Source organism: Falco biarmicus, chromosome 6, assembly GCF_023638135.1.
Source record: "Falco biarmicus isolate bFalBia1 chromosome 6, bFalBia1.pri, whole genome shotgun sequence".
In the NCBI taxonomy this organism is placed as follows: Eukaryota; Metazoa; Chordata; class Aves; order Falconiformes; family Falconidae; genus Falco; species Falco biarmicus.
Window position 1 is genome coordinate 74,568,560 of NC_079293.1, and position 24,557 is coordinate 74,593,116.

Genomic DNA, 24,557 nt, shown 5'->3' on the forward strand with positions numbered 1-24,557 from the left:
TTCTACATCCCTTCCCCTAGAGCAGAGAGGGAACCTTAATACTCATTCCCTCCTTTAAAGACTGGAAGACATTTGAGTGCATACAGCTGCAGAGGAGACATTAGGTCAAAGATAGACAGGAAGCCTCAGCAGCCCGAAACATCAAAATAAAGGGTATGTGAAGTATATTAGCTGCTTGGTTAAGAGAAGTACATCTTTTGTAGAGAACCATGTAAATAAAAATGGTTTTTCACTGGAGTTAAGAGCTCATCTACAACTCAAAAGCTTTGTCAAAAAAAACCCCAAACATTTTTCTGCAGAATTTATATTTTGCACCGCAAACAGCTGAAAGCCTCCAGCAGAAGTAGGCAAGGTACCCCCCTGCAAACCCCTGCAAAAAAAAAAATAAAGGAAAGTAAGGAAAAACAGCGTTTTCAGCATGTTTAAAGTGGCACACCGGGATTTAAGACCATCACTGATAACAGCCAGTGCCCTGTATGTGCCTTGCCATGTGGTTTTCAAGTTGTTAATTCACTGTGTGTCCCAAATCAAGAGGGCCAAATGCAAAGATGCGGGTGTTTTTTACTTCAGCTGCCTCTCCAAAACAGATGTTTTTTTAGTGGGTGAAAAGCCACCCAAGTTCAGGCATGAATGAAAATCTTCTTGATTAAGGATAAACCTGTTATTGCAACGACACTGCTGGTATGGGACAATTTCTTTGCCATTTTCCCAACAACTCTGGTGTTCAACCTTCCAGCAAGAACTGAGATCTGGAAGTTCAGATGGAAACAGCTGCAAGGAGGTGAGCAGAGACCCTAAAGACCGGCAGCTGCCTTTCAAAGATTTTACACAGGGAAGTAACAGACTTTGCAAGTGACCATGTGTGTTAATACTTTATAACAGGGATTATCTAGCTCAGCAAGACTTTAATCTCGGTTGAAACCTTTAAACCTTAGTATTCAAATGGCAGACAGTCATTCATACAGCCTGCACCAGAAGCATTTCATGTTTTCCTGCCTGCTAGCTGCTGAAAGAGTTTCAGTACCATGAAACAAACACTGACTTTTTCATGGCAGAATGGGATCTAACACTCAATGGAGGTTATGGAGAGGGGAATTAATTCTGACTGATATACCAACGGGCACACTTGGGAGAGGGCAAATATTGTGCCATTTAATTTCCATTACAAAGTGCACAAGAAGTTATTTGCTGACCCTCTGGCCACCAGAAGAGCTACCTCTATATTACATACAGACAAAGTAAACTTCAAATTTAGCATTTCCAGAAGTACACTGATATTTAGTAAGACTGTACAGGAGAAAGTAGAACTACATTTATAATTCCACGTACTTTTAAGGAAGGACTGCTACAGAAGCCCCTCTCAAAATTCAGTCCCACAGTGGGTCACTAAGAAGGAATAAACACTGAAGACAGAGGCAAGTTAAATGCTGGCAACTACAGCGGCCGTAATACAAAGTGCAGTACCTTTCAAAGTACTTGCACCGTGCACTAAGCACTTGGCTGGAGCCAAGGCTGGAAGAATCCTGCTTAAAAGCCTGTATGCTCTCAAGACAACAGTGATCAGCCATTTTCAGCCCTTCACCTTGCTCTATGAATAACTTCTGTAGGAGTTACAGGAGAGGAGATATGGCAATGCACAAATCCAGACAGGCTTGTTCCAAATGCAGCTCAAGAATCACAGGCTGTAGAGGCAATATCCCTGGTGACAGTGGAGCAAAGCCCTCAGAGGTGCATAGGGACACCATATCCCACTAGACAGACAGTGCATGAGCCCAGCTTGTGCTCCCAGCTACAGCAGGGTTCCATCCATCTGAAGCATCATCTGCCAGGTTTGCTAAAAGTAAACATGTTTAAAAACACTCCTTAATGAAGAGGTGACTGTCATTTTCCAATATGATTCTGCTAAAGTGCCCACCGCCTGCCACAGGGGAAACAGGATCAGTGTAGTCAGCACCCTGCAAGTATTACTGATCATTTACTTGCTAAAGCCTTTTTAGATTGCCCAAGTCACCACTGCCAGGAACACCAGTCTACCGCAGCTTTTCAGCGGCCACAAATCCCCCAACATGCTCCGTTTGTGCATCACATGGCAGAAAGCACAAGGGAAAAAGAGGAGTAAACAGGCTTTGTTGCTGTCAGGGGGATGCTGTATTGGGACTGAGCACAGACTGAGCTCAGAAAGAGCTTCTGAACAGCACAACTGCAAGCCAGAAGAGATAATGTTTATTGCTGTGCCTTGTAAGAAGTTTAAGAGCAAATTCAAATTTCCCCACATGCAAAGCGGGGAAGAAAGGATTCTTCCCAGCAGAACACAGATTGCATGACTTGCCAGAAAAAGAACAGGACCACTTTTACAGAGTGATCTTATCAAATCCATTTTGAATTCAGAATCCAGTAAAACAAAACTAAATGCACTCAGGCTCCAGCAGAGCCACTGTAGTTATTAGAAGGAAAAACTGTGTCTAATATCTATAGAGCCACTGAAAACAGTTTTAGGAGAACGCACAGTTTGCAGCAATGGCATTGCAGTATTCTGTGCTCTTGAAAATAAAGCTTTCATCTGTCCCAAAGAGAGAAGTTCAGAAGTTCAGTTCCTGCCCTGAAGTTGCATCATTGCAATGACATCAGTCAGGCTTCCTGGCTGGAAGTCACCAGTAGTCACATCAGTTTGGCCTAGAGTGAACAAAAATGCATTTAAGCAAGGATTCCTTTGGATGTTCTTACATGGAACGACTGCAGAACCACATACAAACAAAATATTGTCTGTGTGTGAGGCAAACATTATGCACACATCAAAGCACTACAAACAGGTACAGCTGTTGCCCTTTAGTTTGACTGAGCTCTCTTACACTCTCAAGCTCTTTCAGTTAAATTTACCTGAAGATAAAAGCATACTGAACCTACTGGAGAGCTGGCAAACAGACCTTAATCCTGCTGCTATTGAATTTTTCTTTTTATGCACTTAGGTGAAAAAGAAGCAAGCTCAATTTAAAAAACAACTCATGTAAGTATCTAACATAGCTGACTGGACAGTCACATACGCTTCCTGAAGTTGTAGTCTAAAAGTATATACTTGGTTTTAACTGGGCAAATAAATTCATGCTAATTTAAGAAAAATTGGGAGGTTTATCATGCACATTTATAATCACACTGTACACTTCTTTACAAGAGTCAACACTTAGCTATTACAAAATTAGATTACATTTCAGCATCTAAAAGATACCCAGCTCCTAAACAGTTGTCTTAACAGGGCAGCCATTTCCCCTGCAAGGGAATATAAGAGTCACAACCACATTATAAGGATTTAAAGACATTACACTATGGCTACAACAGACACCACAGATAACTGTCTGTGGGTGGTCAAGTTTACTGTCCCTCCTCTGCTTTTAGAGCAAACCAGAGAAGTAGCGCGTCTGTGTTGCCAAGCGTGGTTTAGATTGCTGTTCTCCTGCAGAAGCATTTCTAAGTCACCAAGCCCTGATGATCACTGTATTAGGATTCTGCCCATACAACAGGAACCTTCGGTACACATCCAAACACCAACACAAAGCATCAGAGAATCATTTAGGTTGGAAAAGACCTTTAAGATAGAGCCCACCACTAAACCTTGTCCCTAAGCACCTCATCTACACATCTTTTAAATCCTTCTAGGGATGGGGACTCCACCTCTTCCCCGGGCAGTCTGTTCCAGCGCTGGAAAACCCTTTCAGTTAAGACTATCAGCTCAGTATCAGCCTCAGTACCAAAACCCAAGGGTCACCACCGAAACACAGGAGCTAGCGGACCTCTGCATGACTGTTAAGATCTTGGTGCCTGGCTGTCCAGTCAATTTAGCAACAACCTCACTACCTGCTTATCCAGCCTGTGTCTCACCAGCTTGGTCATAAGAACACTATAGGAAAAAGATTACACCAAAAGTCATATTAAAGGCAAGGTAAACACCATCCACTGCTCTGTCTTCCTTGACAGAGCCAGCCATCTCATCACCTTGTTCAGCAACAGCTTACCTTTGGTAAATCCACACTGGCTGTCCCTGCTGAAACCCACATTTTTCTACATGCACAAGAAAGCAGCTTCCAGGAATATTTCTTCCATACCTTCCCAAGGACCCAAATAAGGATGACCAGGCCTATTTCCCCATATCCTCCCTCTCACCCTTTTGGACAGGAGTGTGACATTTTCCCCTCTTCCACTCACAAGGAGCTTTCCCCAGTTCACCACAGCCCTTTACGGACAATAAAGAGTCAGCTTGCAATCATGTTGGCCAGTTCCTTTAGCACATTAGCAACATCTTTTGTTTACAAAGAGCAAGAAACCATTTTAGCAGCCTGAAGTTGAACTAAATACTTAAAACACCAATCCATATGGGGCCATAGTGGATCTTGATGGATCTTCTGTGCAACTATCTAGCATCCCAACATCCCAGGAGGCTGCTCTCCCATTTTCCATGTTGCTTGGGACTTCAAAAATAAAAGAAGTTTCCAGGTCTTTAGTAACCCGCAACAAATTTCCACAAGCCCATGCAAGCCTTTAGCATCCTATAAAAGCAAGTTCCAAAGCTTACACCTTCTCCCACACTCTCCAAACACAAGGCTGGCAGACAGCACTTGCCACCCCTTGGCTTCTGCACTAAAACAACAAATGTTGTACCATTGCAGGCTTTTTCTTTAAAAACATTAAAAATAATGTATAATCTTACAGCCACAGCTATCAAATAAGCTCACATACTTAGTCCTCCAAATTTTCATCCCCACTCAATTCCACAACAGCAATGCTGCTCTACTTCTCTGTAAAGCAGAGTTCTGTAGCATCTGCAGAACATAAATGATAGGCATAATTATCCAATGTCTCACATTTTACTTGAAAGGCTATTCAATAACAGTGAAAGTATTTTCACTATGTCCTACTGAAGCTGCCTCATTCAGGACACAAATTCAGATCAGACCTCTGAGAAGATCCCACAGCAGAGACATTTTAGAGACACAGGAAAAATTAGATAAATGTCTCAGCTGGTTTTAGCCCTCTATTTTTACTCCTCCAAACAGTTTAAGCTAACCACATCAGCAGAAAACCTGACTATCACAGAAAAAAACCCAGCTATATCAAGCATCTGCTTCTGGTGTTCTAACACGCACTGTAGGTGATGGATGGATATACATGCAGAATTGAACTGGAAAGCCACAGGACAATCTTCATTCAGCATTGGAGTTATCTGGGCAATAATACCTGTCATATCTACATTATTATAGTTTGAACTCTGACCAGAGCAGCACACACGATGCTGGCTTTCAGTTGAGACAACTGAGCACTTAAGTGTGCTTCAACTCACTTTCCAGAGCAGCTAGTGGGGAAGCCAATGGATTGTCTTTGGATGAAGGCAGAGGAGCACCTCTCAGTTCAGAGCACCTGTAGTGTGCAACAGGCAGTAGCAAAAGTTCAGCCCTGTGGGTCAAACCAGAGCTACCCCAACACAAAATCTTGTAGCAGGCAGTGCTGATACCTGCTCCTCCTCGCCACCAATTCCCTTCTGCAGGGTGACTTTATTACTCCATGTTACTCACCAATGCAAATAGTACTTGGCTCACAAAAATGTAGACTGTGAAGCATGGGCTTCACAGAATCACAGAAGGGGTTAGGTGGGAAGAGACCTTAAAGAACATCCAGTTCCCACCCCTGCCACAGGCAGAGACCCTTCCCAGCAGCCCAGGGAGCACCCAGCCCCGTCCAGCCTGGCCTTGAGCACTGCCAGGGATGGGGCACCCACAGCTGCTCTGGGCAGCCTGGGCCAGCGCCTCGCCACCCTCACAGGGAAGAATTTCTGCCTCATCTCTCATCTCCATCTCCCCTCTCTCAGGTAAAGCCATTCCCCCGTGTGCCATCGCCACCTGCCCTTGCCCAAAGCCCCTCCCCAGCTTTCTTGCTGGCCCCTTTAGGCACTGGCAGGTGCTCTAAGGTCTCCCCGCAGCCTTCTCCTCCCCAGGCTGAGCCACTCCAGCTCTCCCAGCCTGCTTTCATAAGAGAACATACAAGTATTTGAATTTCCCTCTTTTTATAGGAAAAGCTTGCATGATAGCCAGAATCCAACTACATTTAACTAAAAAGATGATTCTTCCACTCCTTTAGGACGCTAAATGTGCTTTTACTACACAATAGCCAGGTTCATTTAAACTATCTTCTGCAGATGCTGCAAAGACCATATCCGGGAAACAAAAGTGGTTTTTGGTCTCAAAGAGTCTCACTTGGAAAAGCCTTGCATGAAAAATGCTCAAGACGAGCTTGCACATCTACATTTCTCAGCTTGTACGAAAGGAGACCACAATTTTTGCAGAAAACCCATTTCAATGCTCTTGCAGCTGGAGATGCCCTCACGCAAGGAAGTCTACGTGATACCTTTAAATCCTTCTGTGCTAAAACAAAGCTAATGAGAGAGACCAAGCAAAAGTACACCTAAGCTCTGTATTAAAGTTAATACCTAAACTGCATTTATTGTTTTAAAAGAAAATAGAAATAAAGATAACATGTTTGAGATCCTTCAGTAGCACTGAATTTTTCTCCTGGAACACAGAACAAGGTGAACAGTTGCCCAAACCTCAGCTCTGAGCATGCTGTGTGAGGCACTCATGGGCAGGGCTTTGATGCTCTGCAGCTGGTGGGGATTCCCCGCCTGGCACTGCTGCTCCCCGTTTCCTCTTCCGTGCTGCAGGGCTGAGCTGGGTGCTTGCACATCTGCCTCCGCCCTGCTTTGCAGGACTGAAATTACACTCCAAGATTTTACCAGCTGCATTTGGGATGGACAGACTCCACTACCCTCAAGCCAAGAGCCAGCCCCCTCAAGTATCTTTAAAAAAAAAAAAAACACACACCTTGTACTCATACTAATAAAATTAACACACCTTAGCATAGCATTGCATTGTCAACCCTGTAGATCAGCTACAAAGCTACTACTCGTTTAGCTTACCCAACTCCAGCCAGAGCAAGCACAACTGCACATCCAAAGCAGCAGCTATGTGTCATAACTTACAGGGATTTCCATGCCTTTAAGAGGTTAAAGTTCCTAGCAGGAACACAGGCTATGACTTGGAAATTAGTTTTTAAAATGGCAGGCATATAATTGGATTATCATGATTGGAAGAAGGCCAGATTCTGTAGTCTGCCAGTTTGCTACAGCAATTAAAATTGATTACTCTTTCACCTCATCCTTTCCAAATTCTGTTTCCATATGAGAACCAAATTGTTAAGTTCATTTGTCTCTTACAGATTCCCAAGATGAGCTTAAAACAACTTTCAGTTCACTAGAAGTTCTAGCATCCAGAAGAGCAGGTATCCAAAGGGTACAACCTATGCTGGGCCAAAACAGAGTTCACATTTGCAGAACAATTGCTGAATTTTACAGCAAAAGCCTTAAAAAAAAACCTTGAAAAAATGCAGGTACATCTAGGTACTGTGGTCAATAAAAGACGCGTATGAGTAAGTAGGGAAGAAAACTGCAGTTCTCTATTAACATGTGACAAAGTTTGTGCCAACTTTTATGCAGTCTTGTGTAGCCACGAGCATTTCTCTAGAAACACTGCCAAGGTATTTTCCTGGCTAGCAGGCACGTAGATATGTCACGTGGCAGGAGGACACCATATAATGGCTTGGTGACCAGTGCGGTGGCTACCAACTCCACTATGCCTGTCTCACATAAGTCTCTGCAAAAGCGTTTAACAGACCGACCTTAGGCACCATCTCTTGTCCTCAGTGGAAACAGGTCTTGTACCTGGACACAGATGGGATGGGGAAGGAAGCTGTGATAATACTTAGGGGATTTACAGAAAAAACCAAAAAAACAACAAAACCACCCAAAAAACACCAACAAACCTAACACACAGCAAACCACCCCCTCAACGACAAAAAAAAAGCCATACCAGCCTCAACTACCAGTTCATTTCACAAGCTCTGATTAATCATTTAGCCTTCTACAGTGCTACCTTGTTCAATACCTTGCTTAGAAGTGAAAAGCCAGTTCTCAGATTCACCAAGGAAGACCTGCTGTGCTCCAAATCATGCTCCAGATGTTTTTCCAATTGAGCGACCAGACATTTGAAGGACTGGTGAAATGAAGTCAGCCTCAGACATCACATGCATTTTGTACCCAGTTAAACCAAGTACTACTCTTCCCTCAAAAACCAGTCTCCAAGCACACATAATTCAGCTCTGCCAACCTATAGGCTGAAAAGCTGTAGCTGGGCACTTGAAATAAGTAGTAGTAAAAATCAACAGCATTGTCTACTAGGCTGATCGGTCCCTCAAATTGGTGTTTTACAGAATCCTCTGAATTTCTGCATATTTCTGCAGCAGTCTCGGAACCTTTGCAGATTTTTAAGTTTGTGTATATGGGTGAGCAAATGGACCCAGATACTTGTAGACAAGCAGGCAACCGCTACGATTTGGATCCTTCCACCCTCTCTTCTGCGTACATCTTAACGGAGAGCAGGGAAAACTGGCATCCCTCAGATTCCTTACCTCATCGCCCCCCAGAAAACACACCTTAGTAAAAAAGACAGTCTTAATGAAGTCAACTTGCAAAAGCATGCTATTTCTTTCCCTAACAAATAAGCTTTCTACTTGACTTTGCCTTTTGACCTTACTACATTATCTTCTGTTTGACATAGCAGATGGGCCTGCGAACACCAGATCAGATTGTGTGTTCTGCGCTATCAGTTTCAGAGATGGCACATCTTTTCATTTTAATTCTTCAGTTGACACAAGTGATGCAAACAAGCCCCTACAGCAAGAGAAGCTGAGTTCACATCACAAGAGCTGCACAGCATCGTGACAGGGCTCATACTTGGATGTCTACGCCTTCAGAGGTGCCCACTGCAACACATATAGGCTCTGTTTGCATCCCCAAGGGCATTCTCACACTGGATTTCCACCCTCCGAAACCAACGAAGTCCGTTTGACCCAACAGGAAACCAGCACACAGGAAAAAACACGACTGCAGCAGCTCCCTGTCACAAACAGGTTGCATAAAAGACTGCTTTTTGTCTTCCCAGATGACCTGGCCAAGGAGCACTTAGAGACAGACCCCCTCCAGCCCACATTTACACAGCTCCTATGCCTCAGTACTAAGAGGCTGTACAGCAGAAAACTGTTCGGTCAGGTCACACACAGGGACTTCCCATGAAAAACAAACACCAAATTTCTTCGAACTTCGCACGTGACAGCATACACTTTCCCCCACGCAAACAAAGCACAGAGACAGCTTGTTTGTGGCTTCTGTCCAGCAATGGGACTTCTTGCTAGATCTAAACAGCCCATGAACACACCACAACAGCTGATTCACTGCCGTACTCCATCACACAGCAGAGCAGAGGTTGGCAGCAGGAAGATGCACGGAGCACTTGGCTGTGCTCTGGTCCCTCTCTTATTTTAGAAAGCTGCACCACAAGGACTGTGCTCAACATAAGCAAGAGCAATAGCCACAGCTCTGACAACTACACATATCACAATATATATTGATATATGTCAATATATCAATGTCTACTGATACAGACACTATTCAATACTACAATGATAATGCTTACCCAAATCACACTAAAGCAAGTACTACTATGTGTTCTCATCTGCCTGCACCAGCTACAGTTTCCTGATCACCACATCCATACGCCTAAACTGTCACAGCAGGACACCACACAGGCACCAGCCCAGCTGTCTGCACCATCAGGTTAGTATCAGGTCCCTGGCACAGATCTGTATGCTAGACTACAAATTGAGCCAGAACACCAGTTCATGGTGGCAGTTCAGCAATTAGCACAGGCCAGCCCGCCAAAGGCGGCCTGAACACATCATCCAGTTTAAAGGCTGGAGGTTCAGCAGCTTGGACACACAGGCTCCGTGAGATGGCCTTGAGGCCAGAAAAAAAGCCACTAAACCTCGAATTTACCATTGCCAGATGGAATCTGCCTGTTCTAGTCTTTCAGCAGACTACGTAAATCACCTCTTTTCTTTAGACACACTGTCCCATTGGTGTGTGTCTGCACTTCAGTTGCTCCACCACTGTGTCTGAGGAGTATACTCCAGGTTAGACATATATACGGTGTATTTACCTTAAAATTGTGAACTATTATCTTAAACTTGCGTACTATACATTATCAGCTCTTACACCTTAACGAATCTTTTTACTTTAAGTGCAAGGACACCCAGCCATTGTCTCAAGAAAAGTCACAAGTTAACAGTCATCCGCAGCTGCAAATTGACTGAATGAGCCAGGAAATAAGAAAAAGATTGTTTATCAACAGTAACTTCCTCCCTGAGCGCGCTGCCCGCATGGGGCACCCTTTCCTTACTTCACACTGCAAGTCTGCTCCAATTGATAGTCCTATACATCTAAGGGCAAACACAGCTCGATTCCCACTGAATCCACCTTGCCCATACACCTGCCCGAGGTCCTTCCACCAAGCAGAAAGGCCACGCATCCATCGCTTCCACCTTGTTTCCAGTTAGCACTGAACTGCTACAACAGATTAAGCTAATTCATGTAGAAAATTACCTGGGTGCCCTCCCCTAAGATAATTCTAGCAGAAATTACCTCCGTGCTCTCCCCTCCCCACATTCCCATCACCTCCCTTGCACTGGAGGACACCTAATCCCAAATACCTGGTTAGGAAACCTGAACTGGCACGAAGCCAGATCAGCACTACAACAACAATGATGTTTTTTTGCTGGTTTAGCTCCCTGAACTACCTCTGAGCACCATCAGTGAGGTGACAGGGAGAGCAAGGAGGCAGAGAGAGGACAGAATTGCCACAGAAAACACCAGCTGTGATGACCTTATGCTGCTGCTCGGGGACTGCCAGGTGTACAGCCAGCTGCTGTCAAAACCCAGAACTGCAAGCCCCTTGCCCTGCGGCTCCATGCTGACCTGTGGCTGTCAGGGCTCACCCCACAGCAAGCCAGCCTAGAGAGTTCAGCAAGCAAACTAACTCCGCAAAAGAGCGCAGAGATGCAACACAACGCTGAAGACAAAATGGCAGGGTTCTTAAGCTTGAGGAAAGCTTTATGTTACCTTTCAGGAGCATAAGGATAGGGTACCTGAGAGCTGTCACATTTCTTAATGCATTTTTATAACATAATATACGCTACGAACTTCAACCACTGGCAGCTGAGAAGCCAATATGAGCACACAAGCTAGGACAAGAATCAAAAGACATTATTTCAAACCAAAAACACAGGGAAAGTTTTTGAAGATTGGAGTTGGAGTTTGACCAGAATATTTTAACATTCCTGCCAAATACACAAACAGAAATATTTGCCAAAACCTCACTTTTGGCAAGCATCTACTCATCTCTTCCTAATTTTGGCTGCCTCTGCCATGGACCTAGGTATGCAACCCAGGGTTTCATGTAACCTTCAGTTTTGATGGTTTTCAGTGCAGCTTTTCTATATACACGTTTTAGCCTTTAAGTGGATTCTGGAAGAGATCAGTGGATGAACAGCAGTGCACACAGGCTGAAAAAGATCTGGTCCCACTTGTACCCTACATCGGAGATTCTTCCACTTTTTTTTCCCAAAGCAAGTTGTTAAAAAAAAGATACACCAAAACATATACAAAGAAGTACCAAAGTGTTCACCTGTGGCCTAGTGTCTTACATCCTTAAAATAGTTAACTGCATCTTATCTCCTGGAAGAAGAACAGCTATTTTGATGCCTTTCAAACTGTAAATACATGGCCCAAAAAATTCACCATTCATTAAAATAACACTTGCAAGTCTCAGCCGCAGATGCCTATTTACATTTGCTTTCTAGCCAGACTTTTCAAGTCTTGTTTTAACAGATACCACTTTCAGAATGGTAATGACAAAACCTGAACTCCTCCCCCTCTCCATTAGGCAGACCCAAATGCAAGCTGCAAATACAGATATCTCAGGAGCATATGTTGTGCTTTCGCAATTCAACAGTTGTGTTCAGCTCCTGCAGGTTGCACTTTTTTAGTTTCCTCTCTTTTTGCTTGTCCCAGCACTCAACTTCCCTTTTATTTTACCCCCCTTCTAACGTGCCTGCCCCACGCAAAACTACAGCAAGTCCATCTTGAAAACAGGGCAATAACAAACTAACAAGATAGTAACAAAGACTGTCAGACTGGGAAATTAGAAGATAAAAACTCTCCTTTTAGGGCTTGCAACTCACTACCTGACCCCAGGCAAGTCAGTAGCTCCTACTGCAACAAGTGCTGCTACAGGAAAGGCACCAAGAACACTGAAAATACTGAAAAAAAACTCCCATTGTACAGGATAATATTTGATGGCACATATTATTCACACCCTCATTAATCACAGCGTTTTTGCAAATATGAAAAGGTAATCCCACCTCCACAGAGCTTCCCATATAAATTCATCCCTAGAAACATTAAGCAAGTGTAGAAAAGGTCAAAATAAAAATAAAAAAATAAAACAAACCCTGGCCATGCAAGCACACGGCATCGGAAGCAAGTTGGAGACATGGGGCTGGGGGTTGCAAGGGGCAGCAGGGGGCGGCAGGGGCAGGCCGGCAGCTCACACGGACCCCTTCCCCCGCGCACCCCGGCAGCCCCACCCCCCGCCGGAGGCAGCCCCCCGCACGACCCGCCGCGGCCGAGATGCCCCTGACACGCCCCAACCGCCTCAGGGCCTACTGCCCCCCGCAGGCCCCGCGTACCGTCCGGGCGGCCTCTGCCCAGGTCCTGCCCTTCTTCCTGCGGCCCTTCTCCCTCATGTCGGACGCGACAGGGCGCAGCTGACTCCGAGGTACCCTGAGGGCTCCGCCCGTCCGGGAAGGGGGGGGGGGGGAAAGCGGAGGGGGGAAGCGGCACGGGCGGCGGCAGCGGCCCTAAGTGCGGACAGCCCCGACGGCAGCGGCCCCTGCGCCTGCCGCCGCTGCCATATTGGGATCCTACTGTAAAGGGCCGCGGTCATGTGACCCCGCCGCGTGACTCCTCCTACTGTACGGGCGGGGGGAGGGGCGGGGCCGCGCGGCTCAGAGCCCCGCCCCCGACCCGCGCATGCGTACGGCCCGCCCCGCGGCACCGCCAAAGGGCGCGGCCTGAGCGGGGGGGGGGGAAAACGGGACGGGGACGGGGAGGGGGAGGGATAAAGGGGCGGGGGGGTGATGGGGGCAGCGCCGCTACCAGCCGCTAGCAAACGGCTCTGGCTCTTTCAGGCCTGGCCCAGGCGACCCCGGGAGCCGCCTCTCGCCCGTCTTGACACCTGCAGTCAGCAGTTGCTGTGGGGTGACGACTAGCCCGCCCTGCTCCTAGCCACTTGCCTTCCTGTCGCGACAGACACCGGGAGCCTCCAAACCCTTCCTGCACCTGCCCTGCTTTCCTTCCCCCCATACCAGCAAGCTCGGCTCCCCGCCACCCATGGCTTTGCAGCAGCAGCCAGCTGCTTGGCTCCCTTCCCTTGCTGCTGGCAACCGTGCACCCCCCCGGGGGCTACCACACGTGGCCCGAGACACCATGCACCCCCATGGGGGCTACCACATGTGGCCCAGGCCACCACACGCCTCTGTCTGTGCTCCTCTCCCAGGCACCAACACCTGTGGTCGGAGCTGCTGTGCCCTGGCATCACACACCCTGGCATCACTGGCACCCCGGGTGCCATCTTCCTCTGTCAGCACCTCCGCTGTTGCCCAGAGCTGTGGCTGCCTTTGTCCCTTACGCAGCCCGCTGACCACCACCTCCCTCACCAACACTTACTGCCTGCTCCCATCCCTGTGCTGCCAGGACAGGCTGTCCCAGCTGTTGGGTGTTCTCCTGCAGCGCTGCTCCACGTGCTTCTGGTGCCCTTTGCAGCACAGCTGTCCCCCTGTCCCATCTCGTCCTCCGGAGCTGCAATCCCTTCCCATCTTCTCTTGACCGCTTCTGCCCATGGAAGCCCCAGGAGCTCCCAGGTGATGCTCCCACCCCACCCAGACTTGTGATTGTATTTCCATCTTCTTTCCTGTTAAAGGTGGGACATCGCTGACTGGCTAGAAAAGCTAATTCTCTTTGAAAAGCTATTTGAAAGCCAGACCTTGTTACCTACCTGCAAAGGACATGTGTCTATGCAGCATCTCAAATGGTTGCTTGTTCCATACTGTGGTTTCATAGAAAAATGAGCAGCTTCTCACACTGTGCAGCTTCTCACACTGTGCAGCATCGTATGTTCCTGTTTCTATGGGAAGAGAATGTGGAAAATTGTAGTATGTATCTGCGGGGGAAAGCCACAGTGCCAGGGACAATAGGTCTTCTAACAACAGGTCCCTTTTTAAGGGCCTTTAAGGTCCTTAAAGGTGTTTGTACACCTTTGTTCTCACAGCACCTTCAGCAGGTTGTGAGCTCGTGTGCAGTGACTAGACAATGATGCCAAAACAGACCAATGTGCATAAATGTACAGTATAAACTGTCGTGCAATACAAAATTGAACTGAGTATCAAGGGAAAGGAGTGAGTTCTCGTAACGAACTAACCTTTGGGGAACAGTCACTCGCCAAGGCTATGGAAGCGGTAAGCCAGTCCAGGATCAAAGATGAAAGGCCACTTCTCCACCTCCTAGGTGAATCTCAGACTGACTCCCTGACCTGCAGCTTGCTTCTTTTTCTGAAATGTAGTGTGGTACCTGCTCCAGCCCGCGATGTTAGTGGCTCTTTGGATTTACACTGCGAGTCATAAATTCACAGAGGCTTTGGCTGGAAGGTCTCTAGTTCAATCTCACATAAAGCAGCACTGTCAGCAGCCTCAGGCTGGGTTAACTGCAGCATTGGCCATGTCCTGAAATCATCCAAGCTTGGAGATTCCTCCCCCTGCCTGGCTGACCTGCACCAGTGCGCACCTGCACCTTCTGGAGGAGTTTTTCCTGCTGTCCAAGCTGAACCTCCAAACGGCGGTTTGAGCCACTGCCCCCGTTACACCACAGTACCCAGAGCGGCTGGGCTCCGTCCTCTTCACGTAGTACTGGGCTGCTCCGAGGTGGAGCAAGCACTGCAGCCCCAGCCTCTCCTCGTGCATTGCATGCCCCATGACCTCGAGCATCTTGGTAGTCCTGTGCTGCCTCTCTCCAGCTTCTCCCCATCCTTCTTGAACCGGAGGCAGCCCAGATTAAAACTTTATACAACGTGGGGCCCCAAAAGTGCCAAATACAGGGGGAACAGTAATTTTTCCTCCTGTAGCCAGCATGCCACTTGTCTAATTTGTGGTGAGGTCACACCACCAGCTCGTACTCAAACATCTGCATCTGGAGCATCTCTCCTAGGAGGAAAGTCTGCGGGAGCTGGGGCTGTTCAGCCTGGGCAGGAGAAGGCTGAGAGGGGACCTGAGCGATGCACACAGGTACCTTAAGGGCCAGTGTCAGGGGGCCGGGGCCGGGCTCTTGTCAGCGGTGCCCAGCAACAGGACAAGGGGCAACGGGCACAAACTGCAGCACAGGGAGCTCCGTGGGGAGGGCAGGAAAAACTTCTTTCCCTTGAGGGTGCCGGAGCACGGGGACAGGCTGCCCAGAGAGGCTGTGCAGTCTCCTTCTCTGGGGACATTCAGAGCCCGTCTGGCTGCGGCCCTGCGCAGCTGCTCTAGGAGAGCCTGCTTGAGCAGGGGGTGGGCTGGGTGGTCCCAGGGGTCCCTTCTGACTCCCACCATTCTGTGATGCTGTGATCCTGTGATCTGACCTTCTTCTCTGGGCTCCTCATGTCCCCATGTACCTGGTGAGATGCCTTCACCACCTCTTGTGGCTCAGTGTTTTGTGTGCATTCTGCTGTCTAGCCATACTTCACTCTAGCTTATTTAACAGTAGCTTCCGGGGTTTTAAAAAAAAGAAAAGTGCACATTCTGGATAAAGTAAAACCAGATCATTCATCCAATGAGCTAAGGAAATATTTGTGGTCTAAGATAATCACATACCACATATCAATTGTTTCATCTTAAGGATGTGAGCCATCATGTTATTCCACTCAAATTTTACATTAAGCCTGGAGTTCTGAATCTTAAGTTACTCTCTGAAGGTCATTTAATTTCCAGATTGGAAGTCAGACAAGCTGGAAGACATTAATCACTGGCTTTGAGATCATTAATGACATGGCCACAGCAGTGAGCAACTCTATCTGATAGCAACTGACTGCAGGAAAGGACAGAGTATGACTAGAAACATTTTTTGCAAATTTTTACACAAAATACAAATTTTTTCAGAGGATAGGTGTGGGGGGTACTTACCCCAGATATGTAAGCAGAATTTAAAAATCTTTATCTAAGATATTTTATATTATGACTTATACTGTTTCCACAAACCGGTAGCTGTGAACCCTTGGCAAGAAGCAGAGGTTATCTTTGTCAGTTTTACATTTCCTGCCCTCTTTTATTGTGTATCAATGACAAAAATTCTTGCAAATCCTTAAATTCTGTAGCAAACCACCTGGCAATTAGGGCATACAAGTGAGGTTCAGGTACAAAAATGCCTTTCAGGACCTGAAGAACTAAATCACAGGCCTGTTTAGGGCTTTCTCTGCTCTGATGAAGAGACCAGATTCAATTAACAGATGTCAGCTAACTCCAGTCTCATCTCCATATTGCCTTGACTTAGACGACGTCTTTAAGTACAGGGCATTCTGCTCCAAGTCAGCCTCCTGTCATCCCATCCTGTCCTCCTGTCTCCTGAAAAAGAGACCAAAGATACAAAATAAGATATGTGGCCAGTGCAAACAAACACTAAGAGCATATTTCTATATATTTAAATATTTTACTTATTTTTATTATTATTATTTAAATTTTGTATATATTTAAATATTTACTCTTTGCAAGCAAATTGGACAAATGGTAATTTGTTTCCTTAGGTATAGAGGGCACATGTCATCGGTTTTACGAACTACTTTTAACATGACCTGTTAAATAAATAAATAAATAGAACCCCACAAGATGTACATGCCTCAAAAGCTCAACACACCATTAATTATAACTCTGTCTTTTGAAAGTATCCCTAATGTTTCCAGTCTATAGCGGGGTTTGTGCTAGCTTCCATTCAAGCTGCAGCCATTCAGAACACTATTCAGCAGTCTTGGGCAAGGATCCTGTATCTGGATAAAAATGCCAGGGAAATTAGGTCTAGCAACAAAGTGTCCTTTGCAACTTAACTGTGTCATGGAATTCAATATTTCTGGGGAACTGATCCCCCTACACCATCAATAAAGTACATCAGCCAGTACAGCCATCCTCTGAATGGGTTGAAACTGGAACACATGGCCTGAATTCTCCCCTCCTCATTTGAACTTTGCTCAGGATGACTGTTCACAAGTTCCAAAATGTCTTCTGAGCAGAACAGAGTTTAATTTTCACCTTTGATGTAAGAACCCACTGATGCAGAGACCTTAGATTAGCAGATTCTAGAAATGGCGGAATTATGCCATGGAATGTGCTGTCTTCGTCGAGAAGGATGGTAGCGGGTGTGTAAAATACCTAATGTAGCAGCTTTCCCCTCGATCAAATAGAAATCTCATCCAGGCTGTCACATACCGTACCTCAGTCACTGCAAAATCCTTCTCCATGCAGTCACGCCCTGATTATATCCATCCATGGCTGTTTCATCATTTTTCTAATCCAGAATTGCTCTTCCCCATGTAGCTCTTCGCTGGCTCTTATGTTAAAAATGAGATCCCCCTCTTCATTTTCTAAAGTGACCACATCCTACCCTACTTATCATCTAACATTCAAATATATTCCCAGATCCACTCAACTTGCAATGCCAGCCCCCGCTGTCCACTCGACTGATTTTCAAACCAGAATATTTCTATGCCTTAAGACGTTACTTTTGTCTCCTATAGCGACCCGTTGCCTCTTCTTTTACACTTCGTCATTGCCCCTTGCAGGCATGCTGTATTTCCGAGGTCGCAGGGCAATTCTGTTCTATGACTAGGAGGTCTGAGTCCTAGAATATGAGTAGCAAATACTTATCACTTGAGATGGAGCGTTAGAAAGTCAGCCCTGAGCTCATGTTTCTTACAGCACTGAGTTGCCATATGCAGGTATATTCATCCCCTGACTTGCAGTCAGCTGAAAGCTGGACACTGCTGAGCCAAGACTTCAGCAATCTCCTCCTCCACTTCTAGCTCCAAATCAGGTCCACAAAGTTCATACGATCTTCCTTTCCTCTGAATCAGTTCCTGTGATGGAACAAATCTACATTTTTAAAACACTAGGACACACGAGTAGGCATCACAATTCTTTTCAGAAGACACTCCTGCTCCTAAGTCACAAAGTGCAACTCCCACAGCTGTTGTCTGCCACATTCCCCATGCTATTCCTTTGAAAGTATAAAATCAAGGATAAAGTTGTATACTGCCTTGTTCACATCCCTCCACATTGGCACCTAGTGCTACATAGGGGATGAGGCAGGGCTAGGATTTAACACGCCATCAGAGTTGGGAACTTATCTCCAGGAAGAGAAGCCACTGCCAAACTAAAGTAGCTGTGGTCTGTGTTGCACTCTGGAGCCTGAAAGCTCATCTTTCAAAAGAAAAATAAACAGGCATGCCTCATCAAGGCAGATGATTTATTATTATTAATTATTATAATTTATTATTATTATTATTATTATTATTACTACATCTACTGTACCACGGTTTCTTTCTTCAGAGGAGCATACAAAGCACATAAAGCTAAGGTGCATAAAACTGGTTTTAGAAGTAAAGCCAGCACGTGTTATGAGAAAGGAAAGTGAAAAAAACCCCAAACAAACCCAATAAAACCCTGGATGAGGCTCTTGGCCAGCAAGCGAAGAGGGAACTTGCTGTGCAGGAGGTCTTGGTGCGTCACCAGGGCAGAGGAGCTCTCTGCGCTCCCCAGGGAGCACCTGCAGCTGCACTGAGCACCTCGTGCTCCGCTGCCTGCCCAGAAGTGTCTGTTCACAGCTGATACCCGCGGCTGTCGGTAGCAAAATGGGCCTGCTTTTCAAATGCTTCCGCGGAGGCTGGGATTTGAAAGTTTTCTGCCTGAGCCTTTCCTGGCAAACATTGGGAAAAGAATTTGCTCCATAGGCTTTCTTAGCAGTGGCGACTTCCCTCTCACTCTTCCCACACAAGGAATTAGGGGGGGCAGGGGGAAGGGACACACACACAACACCAACAAGAGGGCTAGAAGAAACAGTGCATTGATTCAACTTGGAGCCTAACAGGCTCCAAGTGTGAACTTTGTGGACCTGATTTGGAGCTAGAAGTGGAGGAGGAGATTGCTGAAGTCTTGGCTCAGCAGTGTCCAGCTTTCAGCTGACTGCAAGTCAGGGGATGAATATACCTGCATATGGCAACTCAGTGCTGTAAGAAACATGAGCTCAGGGCTGACTTTCTAACGCTCCATCTCAAGTGATAAGTATTTGCTACTCATATTCTAGGACTCAGACCTCCTAGTCATAGAACAGAATTGCCCTGCGACCTCGGAAATACAGCATGCCTGCAAGGGGCAATGACGAAGTGTAAAAGAAGAGGCAACGGGTCGCTATAGGAGACAAAAGTAACGTTTTAAGGCATAGAAATATTCTGGTTTGAAAATCAGTCGAGTGGACAGCGGGGGCTGGCATTGCAAGTTGAGTGGATCTGGGAATATATTTGAATGTTAGATGATAAGTAGGGTAGGATGTGGTCACTTTTGAAAATGAAGAGGGGGATCTCATTTTTAACATGATAAGATAAAATTCTGTCCCCCAAGGTATCTTGTGGGGAACATGCTATTTACCATCTCCTTATGGCTTCAGTCAACAGAACAACACATTCCAGCATTCACCATTCCTCTTCTCTTCTGTACCCTGTTAAGAATTTGCTGCAAGGGTGTGGTGAAAATCACCATTTTTATCCCTTACAAGAAAATCTGCTTAGGGCATTACCGTATCCACCTGGGTAAAAGGCTGACCGGAGCTGGCCACAGGGAGCAACAGCTGCAGTTGGAAGAAGATCATGATTTTCAGCCAGTTGAAAACCGCCTTTGTTTTAGTCTAATGCTCAAAACATGCCCAGAAACCCCAAATCTGCCCATCTAACAAATTCCAAATAATTTTGTTTCTCTTCGCTCCTACCCGAAGATCAGTATCACACTTCCCTGACAGTTTATCACAGCATTAGGCAATGCACACAGGCTGTCAGGAAGCCTGATTCCATACTGCCTTTCAGAGAACGGATACCAGTTATTTTGGCTTCTTTCACCTAGCACACCTGCGCCATGCACATTTGCTCCTGCACCTTGTGCAGTATCGCTGTACCCACAGATTCTTCCAGGGCCAGCCACACTAATCACCCAGCTTGCTTTTCTTCATCCGACTTCCACCTGTGTGTAATGACACGCACACGGGTAACTTTAGTTCTACCTGTTACAAAAGCCCACTGCAACGGCAATGGTGAATAACTTTGCAGACGGTGCTCCTGTCTGAAAGCATGGCTTCTCCTGGATGTGCACCTGTGCTAAGCTGACTGTAAACCACTATCAAATCAAGATTTTGCCTTTTTTGAGACGGATGTTGTACCAGCAGGTTTATCCACAAATACCTAACAACAACCAGATAAAACCCCAGCAACCTGCTAAAAATGAAGCAAGGCTAAAATTTATTGTTTGTGAAGTTTTCAGGTGTGCTTTGCATATCTTTCAGCTTTATTTCTATTATTTTAAGTGTTAGAAAATTACTTTCATGTAAAGAAATTAAAATATTGAAGCTTAAATTATTATCCAGTCTTATTCTTCATGATCGTGGATTTTTAGGAGTATATCTGAATCTTGTAAGACTTGGAATCATTGTGATTATCGAATTAATTTCTGTAAGTCACATTTTCACAAATACAAACAAAAGGCAGTAGAAATCATGGATCTTTTTTGCTCCATATCCATTTCTCCTTGCTTCTGCTTACTTACCGGAGAGCCTGCCGAGAGACTGAGTTGCTAGCATACTGCCCTTCCTTCCCTGACAGGCGATAATGCCCACAGAAGCAAGAGTTAGGTGAAGGGATTCAAAGTTCAGATGATGTTGAGTGCATTCTTGAAGATACTCACTTAGTTTCTCCCTTAGGGGTAACAGGAGCCTGACCATAAAGCTACCCTGCAAAGGACAGCCGTGTTACGCATCTTCCCGAAGGGGCTGCGCGCTTAGCAGGAGTTAGACCCCAACACAAAATCGCTGTGTGAGCGGTGCTGGTAGCTCAGATGCGGTGCTGTGCTGACAAGGCTCTCCATCTCCAAACCTCACACAGTAGCTGTGAGCTCAGGGAACACTGCATCACTTCTCTCTGTGCACTACGGACCTATCTGAAAGCCCCTTGGAGACCTGAGGAGGTTCTTGCCAGAGAAAAGCAGGTTTATTTGTGTTGTTTCAAATACTATCACCCAGTATTCTTCTTCCTGCACCTGGGGACCCCTGACACAGAAGTCCCTACGTGGCAGAGAGTGCTGAAAGCCCAGCCAGGATCCTTGTCCATCAAGTGCAAGGACTGTTGTCTAGTCCTGGCATGTGAAGAAATGGAGCACAACCCTAAAAGTCAAGCAGGAACTACACTCCACTGGATGCTTCTCGGGAGGACATTCTGCCCCACATGCCAGCACCTCCAAGGACCCATGCCCCACACAAGTCTGTCTTTCAAAAGCACCTGTGCAAGCCACAGAGTTAAACTGTTGGTGCAAGGTCCTGCACCTGGGTCAGGGCAGCCCCGTATCAGTACAGGCTGGGGGACGAAGAGAGAAGAGCAGTCCTGCCGGGAAGGATTTGGGGGTACTGGTGGATGAAAAGTCGGACATGACCTGGCACTGTGCACTTGCAGCCCAGAAAGCCAACGTACCCTGGGCTTTAGCCAGCACGGCCAGCAGGGTGAGGGAGGGGGCTCTGCCCCTCTGCTCCACTCTGGTGAGACCCCCCTGCAGCGCTGCGTCCGGCTCTGGGGTCCCCAGCACAGGAGAGACACGGAGCTGCTGGAGCGGGGCCAGAGGAGGCCAGGGAGATGCTCAGGGGCTGGAGCAGCTCTGCTGTGGGGACAGGCTGGGAGAGCTGGGGTGGCTCAGCCTGGGGAGGAGAAGGCTGCGGGGAGACCTTAGAGCACCTGCCAGTGCCTAAAGGGGCCGGCAAGAAAGCTGGGGAGGGGCTTTGGGCAAGGGCAGGTGGCGATGGCACACGGGGGAGTGGCTTTACATGAGAGAGAGGAGATGGAGATGAGAGATGAGGCAGAAATTCTTCCCTGTGAGGGCGGCGAGGCGCTGGCCCAGGCTGCCCAGAGCAGCTGTGGGTGCCCCATCCCTGGCACTGCTCAAGGCCAGGCTGGACGGGGCTGGGGGCAGCCTGGGCTGGGGGGAGGGGTCCCTGCCTGTGGTGGTAAGGTGGAACTATTTGGCATTTAGAGGTCCCTCCCCACTCAAACCATTGTGTGATTCTCTAATTCTGTGATCTCAAAAAATATCCCTCAATCCTCTTTCTCTTCATCATTTATCTAGCTCTCAGTGTGGCAAGAAGTATAATAGCTGAAGTACAAATTACAGCTTATTAGAGATGTTGCAGAGCAAGTGGCTTGGTCGGCCAGCTGCTCTCAGGGGTCATTCTCCTCAGATCTAATTTTATCTCTTGAAGCTGTATAGGCGGAAGTGAAGCACAGTTCATTGTAAGGGGATCAGTTCAACCCTGATGGCAAAAGGAAGGACTGACCTTATTATATATGAACACAGCACTATCCCACTTTGTAAAAATCAGGAGCAAGGTTATCACAATCATTTTGCTTTAAGCTTAAACAATTCATATTTATTAAACAGGAATTAACGGTAAAGCAGAATTGGTAATCATACAGCCACAGAATGGGTTGGGTGGGAAAGCACCTTAAAGAACATCCAGTTCCCAACCCCCCGCCACAGGCAGGGCCCCCTCCCACCAGCCCAGGCTGCCCCCAGCCCCGTCCAGCCTGGCCTTGAGCCCTGCCAGGGATGGGGCACCCACAGCTGCTCTGGGCAGCCTGGGCCAGCGCCTCGCCGCCCTCACAGGGAAGAATTTCTGCCTCATCTCTCATCTCCATCTCCCCTCTCTCATGTAAAGCCATTCCCCCGTGTGCCATCGCCACCTGCCCTTGCCCAAAGCCCCTCCCCAGCTTTCTTGCCGGCCCCTTTAGGCACTGGCAGGTGCTCTAAGGTCTCCCCGCAGCCTTCTCCTCCCCAGGCTGAGCCACCCCAGCTCTCCCAGCCTGTCCCCACAGCAGAGCTGCTCCAGCCCCTGAGCATCTGCCTGGCCTCCTCTGGCCCCGCTCCAGCAGCTCCGTGTCTCTCCTGTGCTGGGGAGAGCTGGAAGCAGTCAGTCTGTTTAAATCCTTTTCCCCTATTTCTAAAGTCAGATTCAAAGCAAGCAGTGAGCTGGTTGCAGGTTGATACTTCCAGCCAGGAAAAAGAACAAGCAAATATCAGACTGCTGAGCTGAAGCAATGAACAGATAGCTTTTCAGGGCAGGGTGGGGGCGGGGGGTGGGGGTGGTATGGGGCTACAGCTTTACAATAATTATTTTAAGTTCTGAAAGTGATACAAAACCCAGGAACCCAGAACTTTGTGCGAATCAGTGAATGCGGCCTTGAATGAAAAGTTGAAATACGACATGGTCACTTCACAACAGCGTGGTGTATTGTCTTCTTAACTCTTGTCACCCACCTGCAGCGTGCCTGGGTTGCTGGGAAGGCAGATAGCTGACCTGGGGTTATGCAGAGCCAGCTCAGGTCCAGCAGGACCTCTTTGGTCAGGCAAAGCATTATCCCCATGTGCCCCAGGAAATCCAAGCAGGCCTGCTGCAGAATCAGCTCAGAAATCGCCATATGCTCCTCAGCAGTTGGGTTACTAAATCTGATATGTATGATGGGATGAGCCACATCGCTTCAGTCCAGGTACTGCTTCTGGAGTTAAGCTGACACTTTACATTTTGTGGAAAATTAAATAGTAGGGAATATGGTGCAGTGGCAATGAAGCTAAACATTTAGGAGCCAGTTTTGCTGCAGGACGATAGCTGTATTACATACGTAGATGTGGCACTTAGGGCCATGGGTTAGTGGTGGGCTTGGCAGTGCTGGGTTAACGGTTGGACTTGATGATCTTAAAGGTCTTTTCCAACCAAAGCGCTTCTATGATTCTACTTTGAATTTTCCGCTGTTCAAATCCTTACCTTCCATTACTTCTGATAGTGAAGAGCTGATTGTTCTTCCCAGGTCAATGAAAGACTTCCAGCAGTATTTCTCTGTTGGTCGGTGATGAGAGCGAGGGTGACTTCTTACTGACATGAGGTAAGTCTGCAGAACCCCTGTAAGAGACACAACTGTGCCAGTTGGAGACCTACTTCTTGCTTGAGAAAGCTGACGTTCCCGTATCGGGAACTGCAGCCTGTGGGTGGTGGGGAGATGAAGCGCTTGGTCTTTCCAGTGGCCTTAGCTACAGGCATGGCTCTGTAAGCCACTTTGAGAGAGGCTCATCAGGACTCTGAAATACTTCTGTGGGCACAGCCCATGTGCCGTCTGTACCAGGGCAGGGCAAAAGACAAGCTCCTGAAGCCTGGACCTTCCTCACCACACTGGGTTTGCTCGGTGAATCCCAGACTA

General features: G+C 47.1%; 1 protein-coding gene across 2 annotated transcripts in view; it reads right to left on the bottom strand.

Moving 5' to 3' along the window:
• ASXL2 (ASXL transcriptional regulator 2) overlaps positions 1-12,912 on the bottom strand; it is a 133,530-nt gene extending 120,618 nt beyond the window's left edge. Inside the window, exon 1 of one of the 2 annotated variants that reach the window (XM_056343190.1) lies at positions 12,679-12,912. In XM_056343190.1, coding sequence (XP_056199165.1) covers positions 12,679-12,735 — 57 coding nt within the window. In that variant the 5' untranslated portion in view covers positions 12,736-12,912. The remainder of the gene's footprint in view (positions 1-12,678) is intronic. The other variant, XM_056343188.1, reaches the window with a different exon arrangement.
• Positions 12,913-24,557: the final 11,645 nt, after the last annotated feature.